Source organism: Sebastes umbrosus, chromosome 13 (assembly GCF_015220745.1).
Source record: "Sebastes umbrosus isolate fSebUmb1 chromosome 13, fSebUmb1.pri, whole genome shotgun sequence".
Classification (NCBI taxonomy): Eukaryota; Metazoa; Chordata; class Actinopteri; order Perciformes; family Sebastidae; genus Sebastes; species Sebastes umbrosus.
Window position 1 is genome coordinate 23,479,445 of NC_051281.1, and position 22,764 is coordinate 23,502,208.

General features: G+C 37.6%; 3 protein-coding genes across 7 annotated transcripts in view; 1 reads left to right on the forward strand and 2 right to left on the reverse strand.

The window, feature by feature from the left end:
• cerkl (ceramide kinase-like) overlaps window positions 1–4,792 on the reverse strand; it is a 33,729-nt gene extending 28,937 nt beyond the window's left edge. The window contains exons 1-2 of the mRNA XM_037789973.1: window positions 4,245–4,792; window positions 2,787–2,896 (exon numbers count right to left, since the gene is read on the reverse strand). Coding sequence (XP_037645901.1) covers window positions 2,787–2,896; window positions 4,245–4,450 — 316 coding nt within the window. The 5' untranslated portion in view covers window positions 4,451–4,792. The remainder of the gene's footprint in view (window positions 1–2,786; window positions 2,897–4,244) is intronic.
• A 3,845-nt stretch (window positions 4,793–8,637) lies between these two features.
• On the reverse strand, window positions 8,638–13,786 carry neurod1 (neuronal differentiation 1). Its single transcript, XM_037788840.1, has 4 exons — window positions 13,631–13,786; window positions 11,618–11,866; window positions 9,946–10,175; window positions 8,638–9,793 (listed from the first exon to the last, which is right to left on the reverse strand). Exons 2-4 carry the CDS (start codon window positions 11,839–11,841, stop codon window positions 9,234–9,236), a joined length of 1,014 nt encoding a protein of 337 aa, XP_037644768.1. The 5' UTR covers window positions 11,842–11,866; window positions 13,631–13,786; the 3' UTR covers window positions 8,638–9,233.
• Window positions 13,787–20,407: 6,621 nt separating this feature from the next.
• The window catches only part of itprid2 (ITPR interacting domain containing 2), a 43,549-nt gene continuing 41,192 nt past the window's right edge, over window positions 20,408–22,764 (forward strand). For 3 of the 5 annotated variants that reach the window (XM_037789919.1, XM_037789921.1, XM_037789924.1), the window contains exon 1: window positions 20,412–20,565. The gene's annotated coding sequence lies outside the window, so the exon portion shown is untranslated. Of the gene's footprint in view, window positions 20,566–22,764 lie in introns of all 5 variants that reach the window. The other 2 variants (XM_037789923.1, XM_037789922.1) reach the window with 2 other exon arrangements.

Sequence of the window (22,764 nt, forward strand, 5' to 3'; positions counted from 1 at the left end):
ACTAAAACTGGGTCTTTAAATGTGTGCGTTTCAGTTGTGTTTTATTTTGGCAAGCTGGAGATGTAGTTAGCTTGATATCGAGTTTCTGCTCCTTCCTGTAATCACAGGAAGAAGGAATCTCTTTCTGCCAGCTTCTGCTGTGATCAGAGCTACAGGAGACCATACTGGCTGAGATGTTTGTGTGAGAGATGGTGGTGGTGGCCCTGCTCAGAGGCCTGTACCTGCAGTCAGTCCAGGTAGAAGGGTTTGAGATAGAAAAAATATAGAAAAGACTCATGTAACAATTACAATCCTTCTCTTAAATGATTCTGAATCGATTCACAGATTCCAAAAATATTTTCTTTGCAGGTTGTTAATAACATTATGTTGGTATAACAGAAAAGGTCATCAAGGCTGTGTCCGAAATCACTCCCTATTTCCCTCATTCACTACTCCCTTTATTGACCTTTTGCGTCTCAGCAGCAAGAAAGTTCTCAAACCGTATGGCCTTTGTCTTTTAAATTCCTGTCTACACCGGAAGTTGACATTTGTTGCGTTGTGTGGATTGACATCTGCAGCTTGTGATCACCTTGCACCTGTATTTTATCAAATATGATATTTACACAATAGCGCTAATTAGATCATTTCTCTGACACAGCTCTGGGATCAGCTGTCATGTTACTGTTACAGTAATCATGGTCAGAATGTGTTGGTATTTGTGTCTTATTATGATATCATAGCAGCTGTCCATTCAAAACATGTGCTAATACCATATGTCTTGTTGCAAAACAGTAGAGACTCCTTTTTTTAATTACACACAGCACAGTCTTCCATGACATGAGCTCATTATTATTGAACAAGGTGATTATTCTAAACGATATTATCAATTAAAGACATATTATTTATTAAATAGTTGAATTGTAATCCATGTTGAGCTTCTAGACCAACAAAACAAAAATCAGCTGGTGTAGTGATCATTTGTGAAGAAAATAATGTTGATAACCTGCATCATCGTACTGATTTGTTTTACTTCTGTATTATTTATTGGTTGGTTAACAGGGACAGATCACATTAACTACTAATTGCTGTAATTTAGTTTGAGTAATGAGTTAGCCAAAGGGCTATTTTTCATCCGTATTCCCTGGACAGTTGTTACAAAGTCAGCGTAAAAACAATTAGATTCAGAGCTCTTGAAAATGTTTTGCTTTGCTTTGTGTTGCTTTTAAGTGCAACACAACGTGAGGTACCTGTAAGCTAGTTAGAGCTGTAGGTGACTTTGCATTAAAGATGATATTTTTAATCTGATTTCTGTGGTGGATGTGGTGGTGTCAGGTCACAGATGTGGTGTGTTCCCAACTTCGAAAAAAAAAAAAATGTATGGTAGGCTGTGTGAACCAATCAGGACTGCAACTTTTTACTTGTATTTACTTCAGCAAGCAAGTTAGGAGACAAAACCAGAGATGTAACAAACAAATAAATGGGCGGGCTGCATAAAGTCAATAGTAGTAACTCAATAGTTCCCTCTATAGTAAAAAATACATTGAGAATTCAGACTCAAATCAGTCCGAATTTTTGTATCATCACTGACAGGTGTAGTGTTGCACGAATATAATTTGTGCATGTATAAAAGGCAACACAGAAAGTAATGTACATGTCATGGATGCTACTGTTTTTGTTCCATTATTGGAATTTTTGTGGGCGCTGTATTAGAGCATACATTTAAAGCTGCAGTGGGTAGAATTGAAGCAAACATGATTAAAAAAAGTTATTTTTATAAAACGGTCACTATATCCTGACAGAAGTGCATGAGACAGGTAATCTGAAAAAAGCCATGTGCTTCTGTGTCCTCCGGTGCTTGTTCGGAGTTTACGAGTGATTTACATCTGCCTCCCTTGCATGAACAGCCAATAGGATCGCTCAATAGGAACACTCTCTCTCTGAAATGACCTGTGATTGGCCAAAGTCTCCCATCATGGGCTAGATTTTTTAAAGCCTGAAAACAGAGCCATGAGGAGGAGGAAGTCTAGTTTTCTCTCAGAGCACTTGAATTACAATATGCTTAAAGGCTATTATGGAATTTTTGCCCTATGATGCCAAAAACTTTCTGCCTACTGCAGGTTTAACACTCAGAATTCAACTAAAGAATTGAACTAAAATGGTGGACGGTAAATGTCGTGCACTATGTAGTAAAGATGGAGTGATTTCTGACAAAGTCCTAGAGGTTATCTTAAAAAAATACTTCGTACACCATCACCCAGACACTGATTTTAGCCGAGTGAAGCACCAAACCCCAGAATTAGCAAAGGAGCTGGCCGCCAATACAAAACTTCAGCCAACTCTGCATGCAGAGAAAAATAATTTGATCCATAGCTTGTTTATTCTTAGAAAATCTGCGCTCGTACAGGTTTGTGGGCAACAACGGGTTCCCCTGGTGCTAGTGTTGTAGCAGAGAGGCTGTTACGCAGCTGGGGACTTAAAGTTACAGCAGTAGCAACACAGATAATTCAGCTGTTTAAGTGATTTGACATCATCCAGAGTTTTAAACAGCCAGATGATTACCAAAACCGAAGGATGTAACAACTTTATAACCCCAGTAATACTCTCTCTCTCTCTCTCTGTGTGTGTGTGTGTGTGTTTGTGTGTGTGTGTGTGTGTGTGTGTGTGTGTCCAGATGTCATGTTTCAGGTGGTCTCAGAACTTCTCCATTACAGCACCAGCTGCCTCGACATACACACAGTCTGCCTGTCTGTCTGATATCAACAGGACGACTGTGATCACTATGACAGCCCATCACCGTAGCAACTGACCTGTGGGGGTCTCCGGGGTGATGGGGATCCACGTCAGCCTGGTTTGGGTGAGCAGGACGTCATGACTCTTCTTCCCCAGTTTGAAGATCCCACGCAGCACAATACTCTCACTGACACACACAAAGAAACACACATAGTTTATTTCAAACCAATCAGAGGTCTGTTTTAGTTTTAGGTAAACTACTACTAGTACTGCAGGGCTTTTTTTTTTTTTAAAGGTCCCATATTATAAAAAAGTGAGATTTTCATGTTTTTTTATTATAGAGCAGGCTTAAATCCTATATAAATACTGTGAAAGTATCAAAACACTCAATCCACAGGGAAATACACACAGCCCGTATTCAGAAACTCTGCATTTGAAACAAGCTGTCAGGATTTCTGCCCATTTGTGATGACACAAATATACAATATTTAGACCCTTGACACAATTTTAAACGTAAACATTGTAAATGTGTCCCAGTTTATTCCTGGTTGCAGTGTATGTGAATGACATCAGCTGACAGGAAGTACACATGGACCCAAGCTGATGCCTAGCAACGCAATTCTGTTGAAATTCCGTCAAAATGCGCTAAAACGGAGCATTTCAGACAGAGGGAATATACTATGGATGTATTAAAAGAATTGGATACAGCGTTGGAGCATGAAGCCTAAATGACTCGACTTCCGTCTGGAAAAGTACCCGGATCTTGGCGGATCTTGGGCAACTGGGACATGCACAGTAGCGTCCGCTCGGTCACATGACTTGGTCACGGGGTCCCAACATCACGCCGTCGTCACGGCTTGCGCTCCAACCTCGGTCTGGGTCTCACTCACATGAACGGAGGAAGGGAAATAACTCCGGATTCAGCTGTTAGTGCAATTTTACAACTTTAAAAACTTAATTTTTTAAATAAGGGCTATTAGAGTGTTCGTACTGGGGAGTTGATTCACCTAAAAAAAAATGATCCGATGAGTTACAGACGTCTCTTTCCCAATGTAAGTCTATGGGAAAAAGTATTTTTGGGCCCAACGTCATCACGTGACTGACACGGAGGTTGCAGTGCCGCCGTTTGGCCATTACGAAAGTCCGGATCGTCGACCGGCGCATTTCCTGGGGGCTTGGTTGCAGTGTATGTGAATGTCATCAGCTGACAGGAAGTAAACATGGACCCAATCTGTTGCCTAGCAACGCAATTCTATTGCAATTCCGTCAAAATGCGCTAAAACGGAGCGTTTCAGACAGAGGGTAAATACAGGCGTATTCACGCTGACAGTATGAGGAAAATAATGTGTTTTTAGAACATTACAGCATGTAAACATGTTCTAGTAGAAACACAAAACACAAACATGAACCTGAAAATGAGCACGAGATGGGACCTTTAAGTGAATTGATGGATTTCTTTGGTCTGATTCTTCAGTTTGTTGTATGAACCAATCAGAGAGCTCTAAACTGAAGGAACCCTCAGAACAAACACTCACCTGTGCTCCTCTTCCTCCTTCTCCTCCTCCACTTGCTCTTCCTCTTCTTCCTCTTCTTCCCGCTTCTCCTTCTCCTTCTCCTTCTCCTTCTTCTCCTCCTTCTTCTCCTTCTTCTTCTTGGCGCTTGGTTTTTCTTTCTTCTTCTTCTTCTTCTTCTTCATGCTGTCTCTCTGCTCTCCCTGGAGCTCCTCCTCAGGCTCCGACATGTTTACCGACTCAACAAACAAACAAACAAACAAACAAACAAACAAACAAACAAACTCGGCTGTGAGTTTATTGTTCCTCTTCAGATAAACACACGGTATAATAAGCTGATCACCACTGACGGGCTGTGTTGTATTTCCGGGGTGTCGTCGTCGCTATGGAGACGGGGAGCAGCTCGGATTAACGGACTCACAGCTCCTCGTGCACGCGGCGGATCCACCGGTGTCTGCTAATCAACGGGGGTGCGCGCTCCCGCGTTCATCCAAGCGGGAGTGCGCACACAGGAGCCTGAACTCTCCATCAGTTTATGATCGAGGCTGTTATTTTTTTTTTTCAATATTATATTTATTGTTTTTTTGTTCATTTCAAACAACAGAACAAACATTCACAAACGTCCCCAATACTTACATTCTTGGTACAAAGAAACTTAACAAACCTAATATTAATATAAAGTAAGCCAATATAGATACAGGAAAAACATATTATATACAAAAAAATAGATGAATAAGTAAAAAGAAAAAACAATAAAATAAAATAAAATCTATTTATATATACATATATATACTGTATACATATATGCATACATACAGATATACGCACATGCAGTACATACACATACAAAAACACATATACATATAATCAATTAAAAAAAAGAAAGAAATCAGTGTACAATTCAGTCATCATCCTATTCTATCTCCCTATTCACAATCATCCTGCACCAGCAATGATACAAATTACAAGCTACCTTGGAGTGTCGGTGGTAGCACCAATCCTTATCCGATCACAGGGATCTACAGTCAGGCCATTCATAAAATGTATGAAAGGTTTCCACATCATATGAAAATAAATCCTCAACTTTACCTCTTACCTACTTGTAGGCTTACTTTATTTAAGTATGTCCATTTTATGCTACTTTATATTTTTACTGTAGCCTACTTAAGTTATTAGTTAGGTTCCTGCGCGTATTTTGTCTGTTTTCATACAAAACATTTATAATCAGTGGAATAAGTAGCCTGCAGATCTTTTATTTAGGTAAAAGTACCAATACCACAGTGTAAAAATAGGCTACTCTGTTACAAGTAAAAGTCCTGCATTCAAAATCCTACTTAAGTAGGCTAAAAGTATAAAAATATGCAGCAAGTTGCCAGGTTAGATTGAGGGTTGCCAGTTTAGTCAGTAGGCCTATGTGTGACTGTTGCTGCTTTCTGTCTGAGATTGTGTTGGTAGTTTTATTTCATTAAAGACAAAAACTGTTTAGTCAACGTCTTTAAAATTCTTAAAGGTTCTTATTTTCTCAATCGGCTCCTTCTACTTTGAATGATGTGATCCTACATGGGCTGTTTCAAGCTCCTAGAATCAGCGCTTGGCTGTGAGGCGATTTTGGCAAAGTGGCCACACTTGTTATTGCAACTTCCGGGATCATCACATGACGCACACTGGTCCAAAAAGCATTTTCCCCATAGTCTAAAAATCATTGGAAAAGGGGCGACTGTAAAACAGTGAATATTTTCGTCACAAACATCCTGTAATGACTCTTTATATTGTCAGAATTTGATCCATTTGGTCCAGTAACATTTGGGATGTCTAAAAGAGCCGTGTGATTAAATTATTTTATCCCATTCATTTGTACGTGGAGCCAACAGGAAGTCAGCCGGCTTGGCCAAAGGAAGTCTCGAATGGACGAAAACCAAGGCCTATTGAAAGCGGCTGGGTCACGCTTCATGAACGCGGCATATCTTTGGGGTACCACACAGGCGTAGTAAAATCTGGTCTGCACTCACCGAAATTGAGCCAATCGCCTAGCACGACTGCAGCTTCAGTTACACTGTGCATGTGTTGTACCCCATACCCCAAGACCCGTGTCCACCCGTGTTCCAGCCTCCTTCCGTAGGCCTTGACAAAAACCAGGAAGCTAAAAAACTTTTTTGGGCTCATGTTCAGCATGTGATTTTTACAAATACCAACCCCCCTATTTTCCCTGCCTATAAACCCATACTATAAAGTCTACTACAGACACATTGTCCTCCTACTGTACATGATTTTAAAAGGCACATTCCAACCAATCAGAGAGAAGGATGTTCCCTGGCTGCGATATAAACACCATATTATGAGTTTGTGTGTTGATGACAGATGGCTGAGTTTAAGCTGCATTAATCAGTGTTATGATCAGCCAACAGACTGAAACACAAAACCTCTATCACAAAGACTACTGCTAATACTACTATTGATACTGCTAATACTGCGGCTGCTACTACAGTAACTGTATTCTGAATGAAAAATGTCCATATGACGTCAATATTATAACTTTCTCCAATAAAGAATAAAAACAGCTCAGGTTTTTCCAGCAATTTTCCCTTTTAATTTTTCCAGATCTCCATATTTATCTGTACAGTAAGTGTATTTAAAGGAGCTTTTCTCAGCATTTTTAATAAATAACATCCAGATATCTCGTAGGTGTTAATAAAATAGTTTCCGTTCCATTTGAACATGATGAATCTTTATGCTGCCGTCTGACTTTCTCTCATTATTATTCTACTTTAACAGGAAGGCTAAATGGTGGGATATGGCCACCATATTGTCCCTGTTGACTTACACACACACACACACACACACACAAACACACGCACACACACACACACACACACACACAGCAGGACAGCAGTGTGTACGGAGGGGGGCTCTCATGCATAAACGAGATCATTTTCATAAATTAAAATCTCGCCTGCAGAATGAACATCTGTGCCCTTCATACACACACACGCGCGCGCACACACACACACACACACACACAGTGATCCAGGTTTTGTCCTTCAGTCTGCGTGATAATGTTGTTAACGTGTTAACAGGGTTTTCTCTGTAAGGAGATATGTGTTTTCTCCTCATGTGTGTATTAATACTTGGAGCCTAAAATCCACTTTAAAAAACCCTGTTGTTACATGGAAACCTTGTATCTCCAAGACTTCAACCTTCAATCTCATTTTAGCTGATGGTGTGAATCTTTTAAGGACGTCTGTAGGTTTGTGAGCGGGTTCTCCAATATTATTAAAATAAGCTCACTAGTTTATAGTGTATCTTTTGACAGCAGCCCTGTTGTAAGTTGGATCGTGGAAAACTCAAACAGTATTACAGGGTTGCAACTAATGATTGTTTTGATTATCATTTAATTTGCCGATTATTTTCTGGATTAATTGTTCCAAAAATATAGAAAAATGCCCCAATTTCCCAGAACACAAGGTAAAGTCTTTAAATTCCTCACTTTGTCCGATCAACAGTCTAAAATCCAAAGATATTCAGTTTACCGTCATACAAGAGAAAGAAAACCAGCAAATATTCATATTTGAAAGGCTGGAACCAGTGAAATTTGGGCATTGATGGTTAAAAAAATGTAGTTATATGACTAATTGGTTATCAAAATAGTTGTTAATTCAGTAAGACTTTATTTTAACCCCCCATAAGCACTATATAAACAGCTAATAAGTGACTTCCAACATGTAGTTGTAGTCATGAGGACATTTTAAGTGTTAATTAGTATATAGTATTTGTCAACAATTATAACTTCTCGTGTGAAGGTATATTTTATATTAGTACAACTGTGTTTTACTATATTGTCATTCATTATGTTTATAGAGGAATGTCCATGGACGGGTGCCCACAGGAGGAGTTAGAGTTGTTGACAAATGACGTTAATAAAAACGTATAGCTACATGCAACATTACAGTGATTATAAAATTATTTCTGCAATGTTTACTTATAAATGCTAAATAGGCAGAGTTAAAGTGGTACCCAGGTTCATTTTCTGTCAATGGACTAATCTACTTATCATTTCATCTATAAGCTATACCATATATATATATATCGTCCAACAGTCAGATCGTTGATTGCTTGGGCAATTAAAATGTTTAATCTATAGTGTCTACATGACCCAAATTGAAGATAAAATATTTTTATGTTATACTGACGACATATTATTTTCTGTGTTTGTTTTTTTTAATAAATGTGTTATTTAAACATTTTAATAGTGTTGAATTTGACTGATGTGAACTTGACCAAACTGGACTGAACTAACCTGGTTACAGCTACAGTAAACTGGACTGAACTAACCTGGTTACAGCTACAGTAAACTGGACTGAACGGAAGTGATTTGTTGTTTTGTTGTGTTGTTGCTGATGAACAGAGTCTCTCAGATGAATCACACTGAATTCCTTTTAATGAAAGGCCTTTATAAACATCTATCTTATAAAATATGAACAAGAGTCACATGAAATGTTAACAGAACGCTACAGGAACGTTATAAAAAGCAAAAAGTAAAAACCACATGAACAACATGAACATTTCGGCCAAACACCGGCCCAATTCCGGCTCAAAGCCGCCTTTACACACAGACCCAAAAATAGAGAAATCTTTATTCTTTCAACATTTGGAATTATCAGCTGAGCGTCGCTCAGGTTTGAACAAAATTGCATAGTTTCCTCCAGATTATTGCTTATTGATTATTGATTATTTTTAAGTGATAATATGGATAATAACGAGACATTCAGAGAGCGTCTCCTGCAGGATGAAGCGCTACAAAGAAGGTTACATCATCAACGTGACTTTGTCATCGTCATCGACGTCACCGCCCTCATGATGAGGAGGAGTTGTAGAGCCTGACGCAGACAGAAAGAAGAATAGATAGAAGTAAAGACAGCTATGAAATGATAGACATGCACAGAACTGTCTCCATATAACTGTTTCTGTTCGTCTCTCTGTCTTCATCAGTCTCTCAGTCCTTCGTCCTCCTCTTCCTCAGGAGTCGTGGAAGATGGCGTTCAGCTGGGCGTTCATCATCCGCTCGTGATGCGAGTGTCCATCAAAGCCCATCAGCCCGTCCACCTGCATTTCACCGCACCGCGGGTTGGACCCCGCACCACCGTAGATGGCAGGATGTCCCCCAGCTCCTCCTCCTCCGTAGTGCACGCTGAAGGAGAAACTCTTGTCGTACTCTGCAGCTGTAACGGTCTCATGCTTGTAGGATGAGAAGTTCCCGTTGATGCTGAGCGGCGGGCTGAGGGGCGGGTCAAACGCTGGGGCGTCTGACACCAGGACGCCATCAAAGAAGGGCTCCAGCGGGCCGTAGGGCTGACCTTTGACCTGGTGGAAGATGTGGGAAGGCTCCATGGTGCCGTAGGGCGGGCTGGGCAGGCCGGCCGTCAGCCCAGGGCTCTGGTAGGAGTAGTGTCCGGGATAGGTGGCAGCACCGGCGGGGGGAAGGTGAACTGGCAGGTCGGGCGTCTGCTCCGGCAGGAAAGTCCGAGGATTCAGCTGCAGGCAGCCCGCCACCAGGTTAGTGGTCGGCTGAGACAGACCTGAGAGCAGAGAGACAATAATCAGTCAATACATACAGTATGATCAAGCATTGCAGTGTCTATTATATTTCATATAACCAGAGATCAGGCTCCAGACTGACTCTGGGTCTTGAACAACCCAGTCCAAACTGTTGCTGTAAGGTGACACTGACCTTTGCAGAGTGCCTGGACGAAGCTCATCAGGTCGGGTGCCTTGCCGGAGCGCAGAACCTCGCTCAGGGCCCAGATGTAGTTCTTAGCGAGGCGGAGCGTCTCGATCTTGGACAGTTTCTGGGTTTTGGAGTAACAAGGGACGATTTTCCGCAGACTCTCCAGAGCGTCGTTCAGCCCGTGCATGCGGTTCCTCTCCCGGGCGTTAGCTTTCATCCGACGGACCTTGAACCTGCAGAAACACAAAGCAGATTCAATGTTAGTTTTGTTACCAATTATCCTATATGTAACTTCCTGGTAGTGATAATCAGCATCCAAGAACTGCACTTGTGAGAAATTTTACATGCAGTCATTTTTTTACGACACCCACTCAAACACACTACCTCCATTCAAAATGAATGGGAGGACTTCGCCGCACGGCTGGATCTGGCGTGAATGCAGCCTAAGTAGTTAGCATGCTTGCTTACAGGCATTTTGGCAGCAACCACAGCTCAATGTACAATATGATTAATTTAGTCACTCACATAGAACAGAAGAAAATACACTTGAACTATATGACGCTATTCCGTCAAACCCGAGTGCGGCTAAAAACCGGGCTGGTGTACACGTGCTATTAGATAGACACTGCTGGGTGAATGGACTTTAAATTGTAAACCCTTTTTCTTTGCTGTGAGAGCTTGTGCACACCATTAACGTCCGCTGTCTGTGGTGCTGAAAATGATACTGAATACAGTTTAAAGTAACTTTACATATCTGTAAGCCATGCTATATATTAAAAATACATGAATCACAAACCACAACTGTTGTAAATGACACAAATAAATGTTTTATACTCGGAATTGTTCGGTATGAATACGAAGCTTCCTAAATGAGGACGATGACGACAGATCAGTTGCACAAATCAATTGTTGATTAATATATGTGTGTGTTAGTTTAGTTATATTTTCTTATTGAGTCAAACATGACTCATTTTAAATATTCTAAGACAGAACATCAGTGTTCAAGTAAAAGTATGGACTTTAAAATGAACAAAACCTCAAAACCATTTTGTAGTTTTTGGTTAGGTTACCTATGAGTGGGTAGGAGCTACTTGTTAATCTATGCTTAAATTCTTAGCGTGACTTCATGATACTTTTGGGAAACGCATCTTAAGCTTAAGAGGGTACATAAGACGGATTTTACGATCATCTTAGCCTTAAGATGCTTTTGGGAAACAAGGCAGACTGAGATTCAAGGAAAGGGCGATTGGACAAGATGCTGGGGCTTCTGGGTAATGATGCACTGGTCTGATGATCCCACTTTAATATGTTCTCAGATACAAAAATAGGTTTTTAGATCATAACCTTCAACAGTTTGATGGTTCTGTTTTTGTATTTTCATCAAATAACAATGATTTTGCCACCTGCTCAGTAACATTTCAGTCTAGATGTTTTGTCCCTTTAGAGGGATGATGATGTTTGTCCGTCCAACACTTTGGTCCAGGGTGTCTGAACAAGTATACGAGTCAGATTTCCATAAAATCTACTCTTCACAATCCTGCTCCTCAGAGGATGAGCCCTGTACATTTTCATGACCGCGTGATTTTTCCAGTAGTGCCAACCTCAGGACAAACTTTACATTTTTTGCACATTTTAGCTGAACATATTAGTTTTTAAAAGACATCAATCTCCTTACCTCTGAATACGAGCCTTCGTCATCTTCTTCTTCTTCGGCCCTCGCCTCTTAGGTTTATTCTCGCCGTCCTCCTCCTCCTCTTCCTCCTCATCATCCACCTCCTCTTCGTCCTCCAGGTGGTCGAGGCTGTCCTCCTCTTCCTCTCCTGCTTCTGAGGCGCTGTGAAGCTCCTGCTGCTCCTCCGACTCCACTGACTCCTGCTCCTCCTGCACTGACCTGGTCATGATGATGCTGATTCTGTGTTTGAGACTAAAGAAAACACAATAAATCAGTTCATTAGAAAACAATTAAAAACTCATTATCACACTTAATCTATGTAGAAGAAAGCTTATTAATAGAAAATAATTAAACTGCCTATTAGAGGCCTGGTTATAATATACAATATATTCTCAGAGCTGTTATCAAAAGTTATAAATAACAACCACATTTTGAGGAACAGGGGACATTTATTTTCACATGATTATTTCTATATCACATCCTGATGGTTTTGTGTAACATTAATTTACATTTTTGCAAATGTTTTTTGCTCCAAACTATTTCTTTTGCATTTTGGTATTAAAATTAGTCTGACTTAATTTTACAGTATCATGATTTACCAGATGAACCACACATTTCTATGTGTATTTAATAATGGAAAGATGTATTCCCATGAGATCAGACTCTATATTCTATATAGATCTATATTTGGTTCATTTCTATGTGTTGAACAGAATCTGCAGGTATAGGGATGGATGATGTTCTAACTTTTATTTTCTTTGGAATAAAATTAAACACAAAAACAATAATAATAATCATAATACTAATAATAATAAACATTTAGGATAATTGAGCTGCTGTGATTTGTTAACTTGAAAAATATATAGGCTGTTTTTTAAACTGATTTGTTTTTTTAAATGCAGCAAGTTCTCAATCTGATTCAAATCGGAATCTAACAATAGCCTATAAGAATAGTTTAAATCTTAATAATTAAATAAGCAATTCAAGTGCGATTATTCTTGTGTGTTTGTGCAGGAAAAATTAAATATGCATAGAACATAATGGCTACATAGAAATAAACGAATGCATAGGCTAAATAAATAAGACGGGGACATTCTGTCAACGTGAAGCTGCAACTATAAAATAACTTTCTACTATACTATACTATACTTTTCAACTTGCAACTTTAATTAACTTTCAGTTGTTCTTCATTTAGACTACACATTTGACGCGGACGGCTTTAAAACATACGACCTTTAGTTTTATTTATTTATTTATTTATTTTTTAGAATAATCCGAAAACTGTTGCAAAAAAGCCGTCACTTTAATAATTAATAACGTGTTCTATTATGCAGCTTTGATCACTGAAATTAATTTGTATCTGTTTAAAAGACGTCAAAATGAAGTCCGTTAGAAAAATCCGTTTTTGTTTTATTTATAAGCGTGAAATTTAATTATGTAAAACGCAACGATTCACCGTCAGGCTGGAAGAAGGAGCTTTTAAATAATTATTGTTCTAATTATGATAATAATTATTCTGGCCCCGTTTATTAAACAGATCGGTAGACAGGCGGGGGTGAGACAGGTGGAAGTGAGCGGACACGAAGAAACTAAATATAACAAATAAACTGAATAAAGGACAAAAAAATGAGCTTTTTTTAATTCCAGAGAAAGAGGTAGAAACGAAACAACGAATATAATTATAGGAATATGGAAAAATAATAATATGGAAATAAAAAATTTAATTAAAAACAAATAAAGAAAATAAGGAATCTTGGTTTTATTACTTTTATAGGCTTTACGCATGCTAATTGATTTGATACAAATGAGACGAATTATTAAATCAGTGCATCACTGTTAAAAACTCTCTGATTTGAATTAGAGTTAATAGCCTGGATTCATTTGGGAGCATAAATAATGAATCAGATTTATCATCCTGAAGGTTAGACTGCACAGACATCCCAAGAACCAATCAGAGGAGGAATTTATCAATCAGATATTAGTTATTAATCTGTAAAAGAGAAAAAAGAAACCTACCTGTTGTAACAAGCCGCTGGTCATCAGATCGCACGCATCCCGCGCGCTCTATGTGCGTGAGTCCGGCGTGACTGTGCGTGATCTGCTCTGAGCGTTCTGAGGTGTGTGTGTGGGAGGATGCTGATTTTATACTCAGCATCAGACACACACACACACACACGCAGACACACACACAGACACACAGACACACACACACACACACACAGGGGGGTAATTAGCATATCGAGGCCACGCCCTCCCGGCACGCGCCATATGGTACATACGTCATTAAAACGGCCCCGGGGATCACGTGACAAATCTTCCATTAGTATCAGCCAAGTCTCTCTCTCTCTCTCTCTCTCTCTCTCTCTCTCTCTCTCTCTCTCTCTCTCTCTTTGTGAGGAAAGTTGACCATCTGTCGCCACATGCAACCACGCATGCGCACACACAAACATCATACTCATCATGAAAGGTGTGTGATAATTATAACATATCTGTGTGTGTCAAGGTGTATCGTTATTGTTGTAGAAGAAGAAGAAGAAGAAGATGATGATGATGATGAAAATATAGGATATATAGATGTGGTCTCACTGATCCAGTATAGCATTCTCATTGCAATGCATTCTGGGTGCCTGTATTAAAGTGAGTTCTTCATGATCCGGATAAAATATCCAATTATAGATTACATGCTAATAACCAGGTAGACATGGGGTCCGAATGATCGTCAAGAAAATCAACATTTTTAGACTTGGACTGTGAGAGCAGGGCGACTGGACAAGATGCTGGGGCTTCTGGGTATTGATGCACTGGTCTGATGATCCCACTTTAACATGTTCTCAGATACACAAATATGTTTTTAGATCATAACCTTCAACAGTTTGATGGTTCTGTTTTTGTATTTTCATCAAATAAAAATTTTGATCCAGATGTTTTGTCCCTTTAGAGGGATGATGATGTTCGTCCGAGATGGGGTCCAAATGATCGTCTGTCCTAACTGACTGGTGCAGGTTCAGGTGTTGTGTCAAAGTCAGTCTCCCTGTCCATATTATGTGTTTCCTCTCACCGTTACCTGGATGCACCCAAACTTACCCCTATAGCCCCAACCAGTTATCTCACTGACTGATGCTGTGCCACACCTGTTAAGCTTGTTGGTTAGATTTAAGGTTTTAGCCATGCTAGCGGAATAGCTTTAGGGATGGCTACATGTATGTTCAGGGCCGGCTCTAGCCCTTTTGGTGCCCTATAGGTGAAATTCGGATTTTGCCGGATGCCCTGCCGCTGGTGGCGCAACGCACATCAGACATCGCAATGGTTTTAAGACAAAAATTAAGATTTTTATTTTCATGAATAACTGTATTCATTATAACGAGAGTTAAAGTTGTGAAAAGTGTATTTCTTTATTTATTTATTTCTTAATTTTTTACCTCAATGCTGAAAATGAGGAAGGGCGCCCACCGGCTTTTTTTTTCTTTTTTTAGAGGGCGATCAGCGCCCCCCCAAGAAGGTGGTGCTCTAGGCCTTAAGCCGGCCCTGGCTATGTTGGTCCATCCACCACTTTGGTCCAGGTCTCAAAAATAATTGAATGGCTTTTCATGAGATGTAGTACAGTTGTTTCATGTTTTCCAGAGGATGAATCGTAATGATTTTGGTGATCTCCTGTCGTTTAGCGTCAACAGCAGGTTGGTAATTTTGTTTATTTGTGAAATTGACTACTATTGGATAAATTGACATGGAAATTGGTTCAGACATTTGTGTTCCCCTCAGGATGAATTGTTATACCTTTGATGGTCTTTCAACGACTTTTCCTCTAGCGCCACCATCAGGTCATAATTTTAATCTAGTGCCACCGTGAGGTTTTGTGTGAAATGTCTTGACAACAATCTCATGGATTGCCACAAAACTTGGTACACACATTCATGTTCCTACTTTGGTATTCCCTTAACTTTTTGCACAGGGACATTTACACTTTGGTTTTGTGACCCAATACCTGCAAAAAGAATGACAACTAATAATGATATTCCCATCAGCCTCAGCTGTACTTTGTTTAGTGCTAATTAAATGTTAGCATGCTAAGACACTAACATGAGGTGGTGAGTCCAAACATTTCTGTAACTTTCCTATTCTATAAAGACCTTTTCCTGACAACATGGTGGGAAAACACGTCGTACAAACTATCTCTGTAACCTTAGATTTGTTTAATCGTTGGCATGTAGCCTTTTAGCCACATCGACTGCATGTTTTAAAACAGTCAGCAGAAAATGGCAGAAGGAGGAGGTTATCTCATCAGTCTATGGTCCCAACCATCCGAGTCAGACCAATTGGAAAGAAGCTGCGGACTTTGGACCGGACTGTTCTCCAGTGAAGAGGTTGCTATGGTGACGGTAAACCGGTTGCTAGGAGGTTACCAGGGAACTTTAGAGGACTCCGTGTGTCTGTCCCATCAGCGTGCATCTCTGACAGCTAATGGTTAACACAGAGTCAATCTATCTGTCTCTCTGCTGTTCAGTTCATGATTAATGAATATAAAACGGAATCTCTCTGAATTCTGAGTACAACATGTAATGATAATAAACTTTTATAACTTCTATTACGCTTTTCTCTAGTTGAAGTACTTTATAATGTCAAGAATAAAAGCACAGATACCCGAAACAGGTCACACAGAGGTCACGGTTTGATTTGATGGTTTTCAAGCAAACAAAAGCTGCAAGTGGCTTTGAATGTTTACAATTTCAACGGATTAAAACATCCAGAAATTATTATATTATTACAGACCTTTATCAGGAAACAGAAACAGAAATGAGGATGAGTTTGAAATTTAAAATAAACAGCAGTGAGGTGACAATAACTCAGGGGAGAGAAATGTTTTTCATTTGTTATTTAAAGCAAAGTGAACGAACAGCAGAGCAACTCGCTCTTGAATAAGAACTATTATTCTATACTGCAAGCTGTGTGTATGTGTGTGTGTGTGTGTGTGTGGGGGGGGGGGGGGGGGGAGGGGGGGGAGGTCAGATTACCCTATTCATACATAGAACGAAGCAACCAATGAACATTCAACACACACACACACAAACACATGGTAGTATGTCTCAGACAGCAAAAACAGTGTCTTATATTAACATTTTAACTTTTTGATAATTTGCATTTGCAGTCAAATCATTCTATTACTCCGTGTTTTTCATGTAGAGTAACTTCTCCTATGAAGACATATTTTATATTATTACAACTGTATGATATATTTTTATTCATTATGTGTTTATACAGCAGAAGTAAAGTGTTATTAAACCCCTTAAGGGAGTCTCAAAACAAACACTCACATGAACAAACAAACACAAAACAACACAACAATGCTGCGTCGGAACAAATAAAACAATGAACTTGATAACAAACACAAAAGAGACCTTAGGACAGACACTCTCATAAGAAAAATGACCAAGAAGCATGCAGTGATAGAGTTACTGGAAATATGTGCAATTTGTTTTAAGGTAAGAGAATAATACATGTTTATATATGAAGAAAACAATTATGTGCAGGTGAATTATTACAATTGAAAGGAGCCGAAAAATATAAAGGACAATGAATTGTTTTAACTAATAACGATTACTAATAATATACCAATGAAGAAAAGAACAACTTAATAAGAATCTGCAGACCCACTGAGAAGAAGGAGATTGGTTTTAGAAGCATTTTAATAAACAATATCATTATAATCCAGTAACTATAAAATAAGTTGTCTCTTTCTGACATTAAATGTAAAAAAATGTGTGTAATGACAGAACATCAATACACAAATCAACTTCCTTGAGTGGTTTAAAAGTTCAGAGTCCATCCATAATCTTTAGGCCAATTTAACTTTCTTGAATAACCTGAAATAGTGGAAGTATATTTTTCTGAGAAATCCAAGAACACCTTTTAATGTCATCATAAAAATTAATTAGTTTACACCTAAACATTTTGATCAGTGTGTCTGATCGGCTGTTGTATCATCACAGATCCATCAGCAGTAGAGCATCTCAGTAAAGATGATCATCAGTTTAATGGTGTTTGGTTTCCATCTGGTGGTTAAATGAAGGTACGGCAGGTAGAAGGTCAGGTCACTCAACACACACGTTTTCTTTCTTTCTTTCTTTCATACAGAATCAAATGTTTCATTGGATGTAAATGTTTTATTTGGGTGCATGTGGGGTTGCATTTAGGTGGTTTGGGTATTACAGTAACAGATTTTGGTGGTGTTCTTTCACCACTGGACTAAACTACCTAACTGTATATAAAATAATTCTCAAACTGCAACTCCCTGCAAAAGTCCACAAGAGATGATTAATGGGGGAAGGAAAGAAGAAGGAAGAAATATCTGCTACACAAATGTATATTCATTTTGGTAATTTCTATATGAAATATTAGATATTAGAGAGGAAATGTGGTGGAACTGCTAACAAAACACAGGTAGCTTCCAACTGGCTGAGTTAGGAGAAACTTCTGAAAATAAGGCCAGTGTCAACTTTAGGACTCCTAAGTTTTTGGTCTAAGAGTGATTCACTAAAGGGAGCTCCTATAAGTTTGAGAGAAGTTAGAGGCAGTCCAGAGGACTCCTAAGTCACCAAGGCCTGCTCACAATCAATTATACACCATGTCAGTGTTTTGGAATAATACAACAATAAATAACATTTAAAAACATATTTAACGTTAGATCAGAGACATTATGTCCTGTATGAATTTAGAGAAAATCCGTTATACCACCAGAACAGAGAGAAAATTTGACAAAGTATGGGGCCCCTTTTTGTCATTTTTTGAGAAACCCACTACAGTAATCTCTGAGTAGCCAGTAGTAGTATCTTCTTTTTCCTTTTTTAAATTTTATTTTATTTATTTATTCATTATTATCATTATTATTGTTATTATTATTATTTTTTCTTCTATTTTTATATATATGTATGTGTGTAGGTATGTATTTGTGTGTATGTATTTGTGTGTATGTATGTATGTATGTGTATGTATATATATATATATATATATATATATATATATATACATATATGTATACAGACGTGGTCAAAATTGTTGGTACCCTTCCGTTAAAGAAAGTGTCCAGGCCAGTTTCATTAGTTTGTTTTTTTAAATGATTCTGTTGAACCACAATTCAAAAGCAATGTCTGATTTTCATTAGTTAATTTTCAGTAAGTTTTTATTTATTATTACTTTTGTCAGTTTCAAGTTATTTCAGTGACCATTGTGGGTTTTTCTTTCTTTAACGAAAGGGTACCAACAATTTTGTCCACGTGTGTATATATATGTATATGTATGTATATATATATATATGTGTGTATATGCGAATATGTGTATGTGTGTCTATATGTAGGTATGTATATATGTATATATATATATTTTAATTTTTTTTTCCTCTTCTTCTTATTATTATTTCATGACTTATTTGTGGATACTCTCCCTGTGTTGTATTCTCTACAGTTTGAATTTTATGTATTCATGATTGAGAATCAGTTAGGTCCTTTGTGGCCAGCTGTGGCTGTCTGTGTGTATGATGTTGTCAGGTATGATTGATCGATGTGTTGTGTCACGGGTGAGTGTTGTTCAGAAAAACTAAAATTAACTTTTCCTGCATAGTGACTGTTCTCTGATTATTGACAATTAATAAAAAGACCTTTGAAGGAGAAGGAAAAACATATTTTGACCTTAATCTGTAAGATGAGGTGGCATGAGTAGAAAAGTACAAGTAGGCCTACCTCTCTATTTTATAGTGCAAGTACAGTAGTTTAGTAAATGTACTTATTATTACTTATATTATTATTTTCCACCACTGTGTAGCTTCACTGTTTCTGCTGCAGCTTCAGTGTTTCCTCAGACACAACAGCTTTGTTTCACATTCAATTAAATTTGCTTTATTGGCATGACTGTCAGGTGAACAATATTGCCAAAGCGTCAATTCAATAATAAATACAAATAGAAAAAAGAACAAAATAAAAACAAAAACATATATATATACATATATACAATTCATTAAGCAAATTACAATATATAGATATTTAAAAAGAACAAGCATGTAAATGGAAGAAAACAATAAAGAAGTAATTAATGTTTGTTGTGTCAAAAAGTATGTAAGCATGGTCAATAAAATGTGTTTTAAAGTATTAAGTGACTGCTATACTATATGTCATATCATTAGATTTAATCATTTAAATGAAAAGCAGCAAATCCTCACATTTGGGAAGCTGGAACCATGAAATATATTTGCATGAAAAAGTATTATATTGTCTATCAATTGACTAATTGATTAATCGACTAATCGTTTCAACTCTTTTATACTGTTGGGTAATTAAATATCATACTTTTTAAGTTGTATTTTGTGTCCAAAAATCTTAATTTGTGAATGTCAGATAAATGTAGTGAAGTCAAAAGTACCACTTTGCCCTCAGACATATAGTAGTAGAGTAGAAGTAGAAAGTTGTATAAAATGAAAAGACTCAAGTAGCCTTAAGTACAAGTAGCTACTTCAAAGTTGTACTTAATGACAGTAACATTAGTTAGTACAGTAGTAGATTAAATGTACTTCCACCACTGTCAAGCTTTATGACTTATCTTGTTTGTTTGTTTGTTCAATAAAACAAACAATAAAACAAACAAACAAATAAAAAACAATTAATAACAATATATTGCAATATCAAAGGATGTAAAAAAAAACAAAAAAACATAAACCCATGAAGTAGATGTTTATCACATCCACCCCTGCCTGTCCATCCACCTGTATTCTGACCGTCCTGTGTGTGCTGCATCAGGCCGACAGGTGTCGCTGTTTCCCGGCTGCAGCCCTCCGAGGACACGCCCCCCTCTCCTCCTGCTGGTTTCAGGAAGCGGAAGCAGGAATGTTAGAGTTTTTTTCAGAAAAGTTTGGACAAGTTTGACAGTTTGGTAGCAGAGAGACACACAAACTGCGGATAAACATGACGGTGAGTAACTAAACCAGTACCGTTGTTAATACTGCGTGTTGTACTGCTAAATGTGATAGTTTACTGCTGGTGTTGTTAGTTTGTGAGAGTTTGACTACTGTCAGTCAGTCCTCCGTGTCAAACCGAGCAGGAACAACTAAACAGGACAAACAAGTTAAGTTCAATGTCACATGGCGATTCAATAATGTTGCTTACTTTCATCTTATACTTTAAGAGTACAGTAGATATTTAAAGTGATTTAAATCATCATCTACAAGATAAGTCATGAAGCTTGACAGTGGTGGAAGTACATCTAATCTACTACTGTACCAACTAACTTTACTGTCATTGAGTACAACTTTGAAGTAGCTACTTGTACAACTTACTACTTCTACTCTACTACATGTCTGAGGGCATGTTGTACTTTTTTACTTAATTTGTGACTGTCAGATAAATGTATTGAAGATTTTGGACACAAAATATACAGAGAACTTAAAAATGATGATATTTTGTTACCCAACAGTATAGAAGAGCTGAAACGATTAGTCGATTAATCAATTAGTCAATTGACTAATAATTTTTCATGCAAATATATTTCATGGTTCCAGCTTCCCAAATGTGAGGATTTGCTGCTTTTCATTTTATTATTAAATCTCATGATATAATATATAGTATAGAAGTCACTTAATACTTTAAAACCCATTTTGTTGACCATACTTACATACTTCAGTAACATTTTCCATGTGTGACTTTTACTTGTAATGGAGTGTTTTTCACAGTGTGGTATTAGTACTTTTACTTTTTATCGCTGCAGTCCAGGTTGTCTGTGTGCAAGTGTTTTGTATGAGCAAGTTTTAATGTTGTTAATTTATCTTTTCATTTTATACAACTTTCTACTTCTACTCTACTACATGTCTGAGGGCAATGTGGTACTTTTTACTTCACTACATTTATCTGACAGTCACAAATTAAGATTTTGGACACAAAATATACTTAAAAAGTATGATATTTTGTTACCCAACAGTATAGAAGAGCTGAAAATTAGTCGATTCATCAATTAGTCAATTGACAGACAATATAATACTTTTTCATGCAAATATATTTCATGGTTCCAGCTTCCCAAATGTGAGGATTTGCTGCTTTTCATTTAAATTATTAAATCTAATGATATGATATATAGAATAGCAGTCACTTTATACTTTAAAACACATTTTGTTGACCATACTTACATACTTTTACTTAAGTAACATTTTCCACGCATGACTTTTACTTGTAATGGAGTGTTTTTACAGTGTGGTATTAGTACTTTTACTTTAAGTTAGTAAATGATCTCAACACTTCCTCCACTACTGCATTTCAGAGGGAAATATTGCACTACAGTTAAGTTTCACAAGAATTTACACACAAAATCAGCTTATGAAAGATGATGCAATATTAGAATGAGCTGCCCAACGGTGTATAAAATAGTTAAAAACCTTGAACAACTACAACATTAAAAGTACTGTTTAAATGTTAATGCATTGGTAATAATGATCCCATAATAGCCTATAGTTATATGACAATGACAGGGGTCACTCTGCATCATAATGAGTACTTTTGATACGTTACATTTTTGTTCCTAATACTACTAAAAAATAAAAAAGTATTTTTCACTTTTTGAATGCAGGACTTTTACTTGCAATGGAGTATAATGTGGTTACATTGTGGTATTGCTACTTTTACTTTTTTACTTTTACTGTAAATGATTTGAATACTTCTTCCACTACTAAATCTGGATGTTTTCTAGATTATCTGTGTAATTCAGACACACTGACAAGTTTATTTTTATTATTTAATCTACCGATTATTGTCTCATATAATTACCAGTGGTAGAAGAAGTCCTGGGATTCTAAAAATACTCTATTGTCAGTAAAAGACCAGACTCCTACTTATGTAAAAATACAGAAATATCATCATTAAAATGTACTTAAAGCATCAAAGTACTTGTTATACAGCAGAATGGCTCCTATCAGTGTTACTGTGTATATTTTTGTGAAGGTTCTCAGTCATCCAGGTCATGGTATCCGAGTAAGGATACTGTATATATTACATTATTAGATAATTATCACTGATACACAGAAGTGTAAGCAGAATTTATTTTTTTAGCTGCTTGAAATGGTGTTAATTCTAACTACGTTACACACTGGTGGGCAGCTTAATGCATTATATATTTTTTTTTAT

Excerpts from the sequence above, each read along its gene's own strand:
- neurod1 (XM_037788840.1), bottom strand. The coding sequence starts at position 11,841 with ATGACCAGGTCAGTGCAGGAGGAGCAGGAGTCAGTGGAGTCGGAGGAG. Across the intron at positions 10,176-11,617 it reads ACGAAGGCTCGTATTCAGAG|GTTCAAGGTCCGTCGGATGA; the intron begins GTAAGGAGATTG and ends GTGTTTCTGCAG. Across the intron at positions 9,794-9,945 it reads CGTCCAGGCACTCTGCAAAG|GTCTGTCTCAGCCGACCACT; the intron begins GTCAGTGTCACC and ends CTCTGCTCTCAG.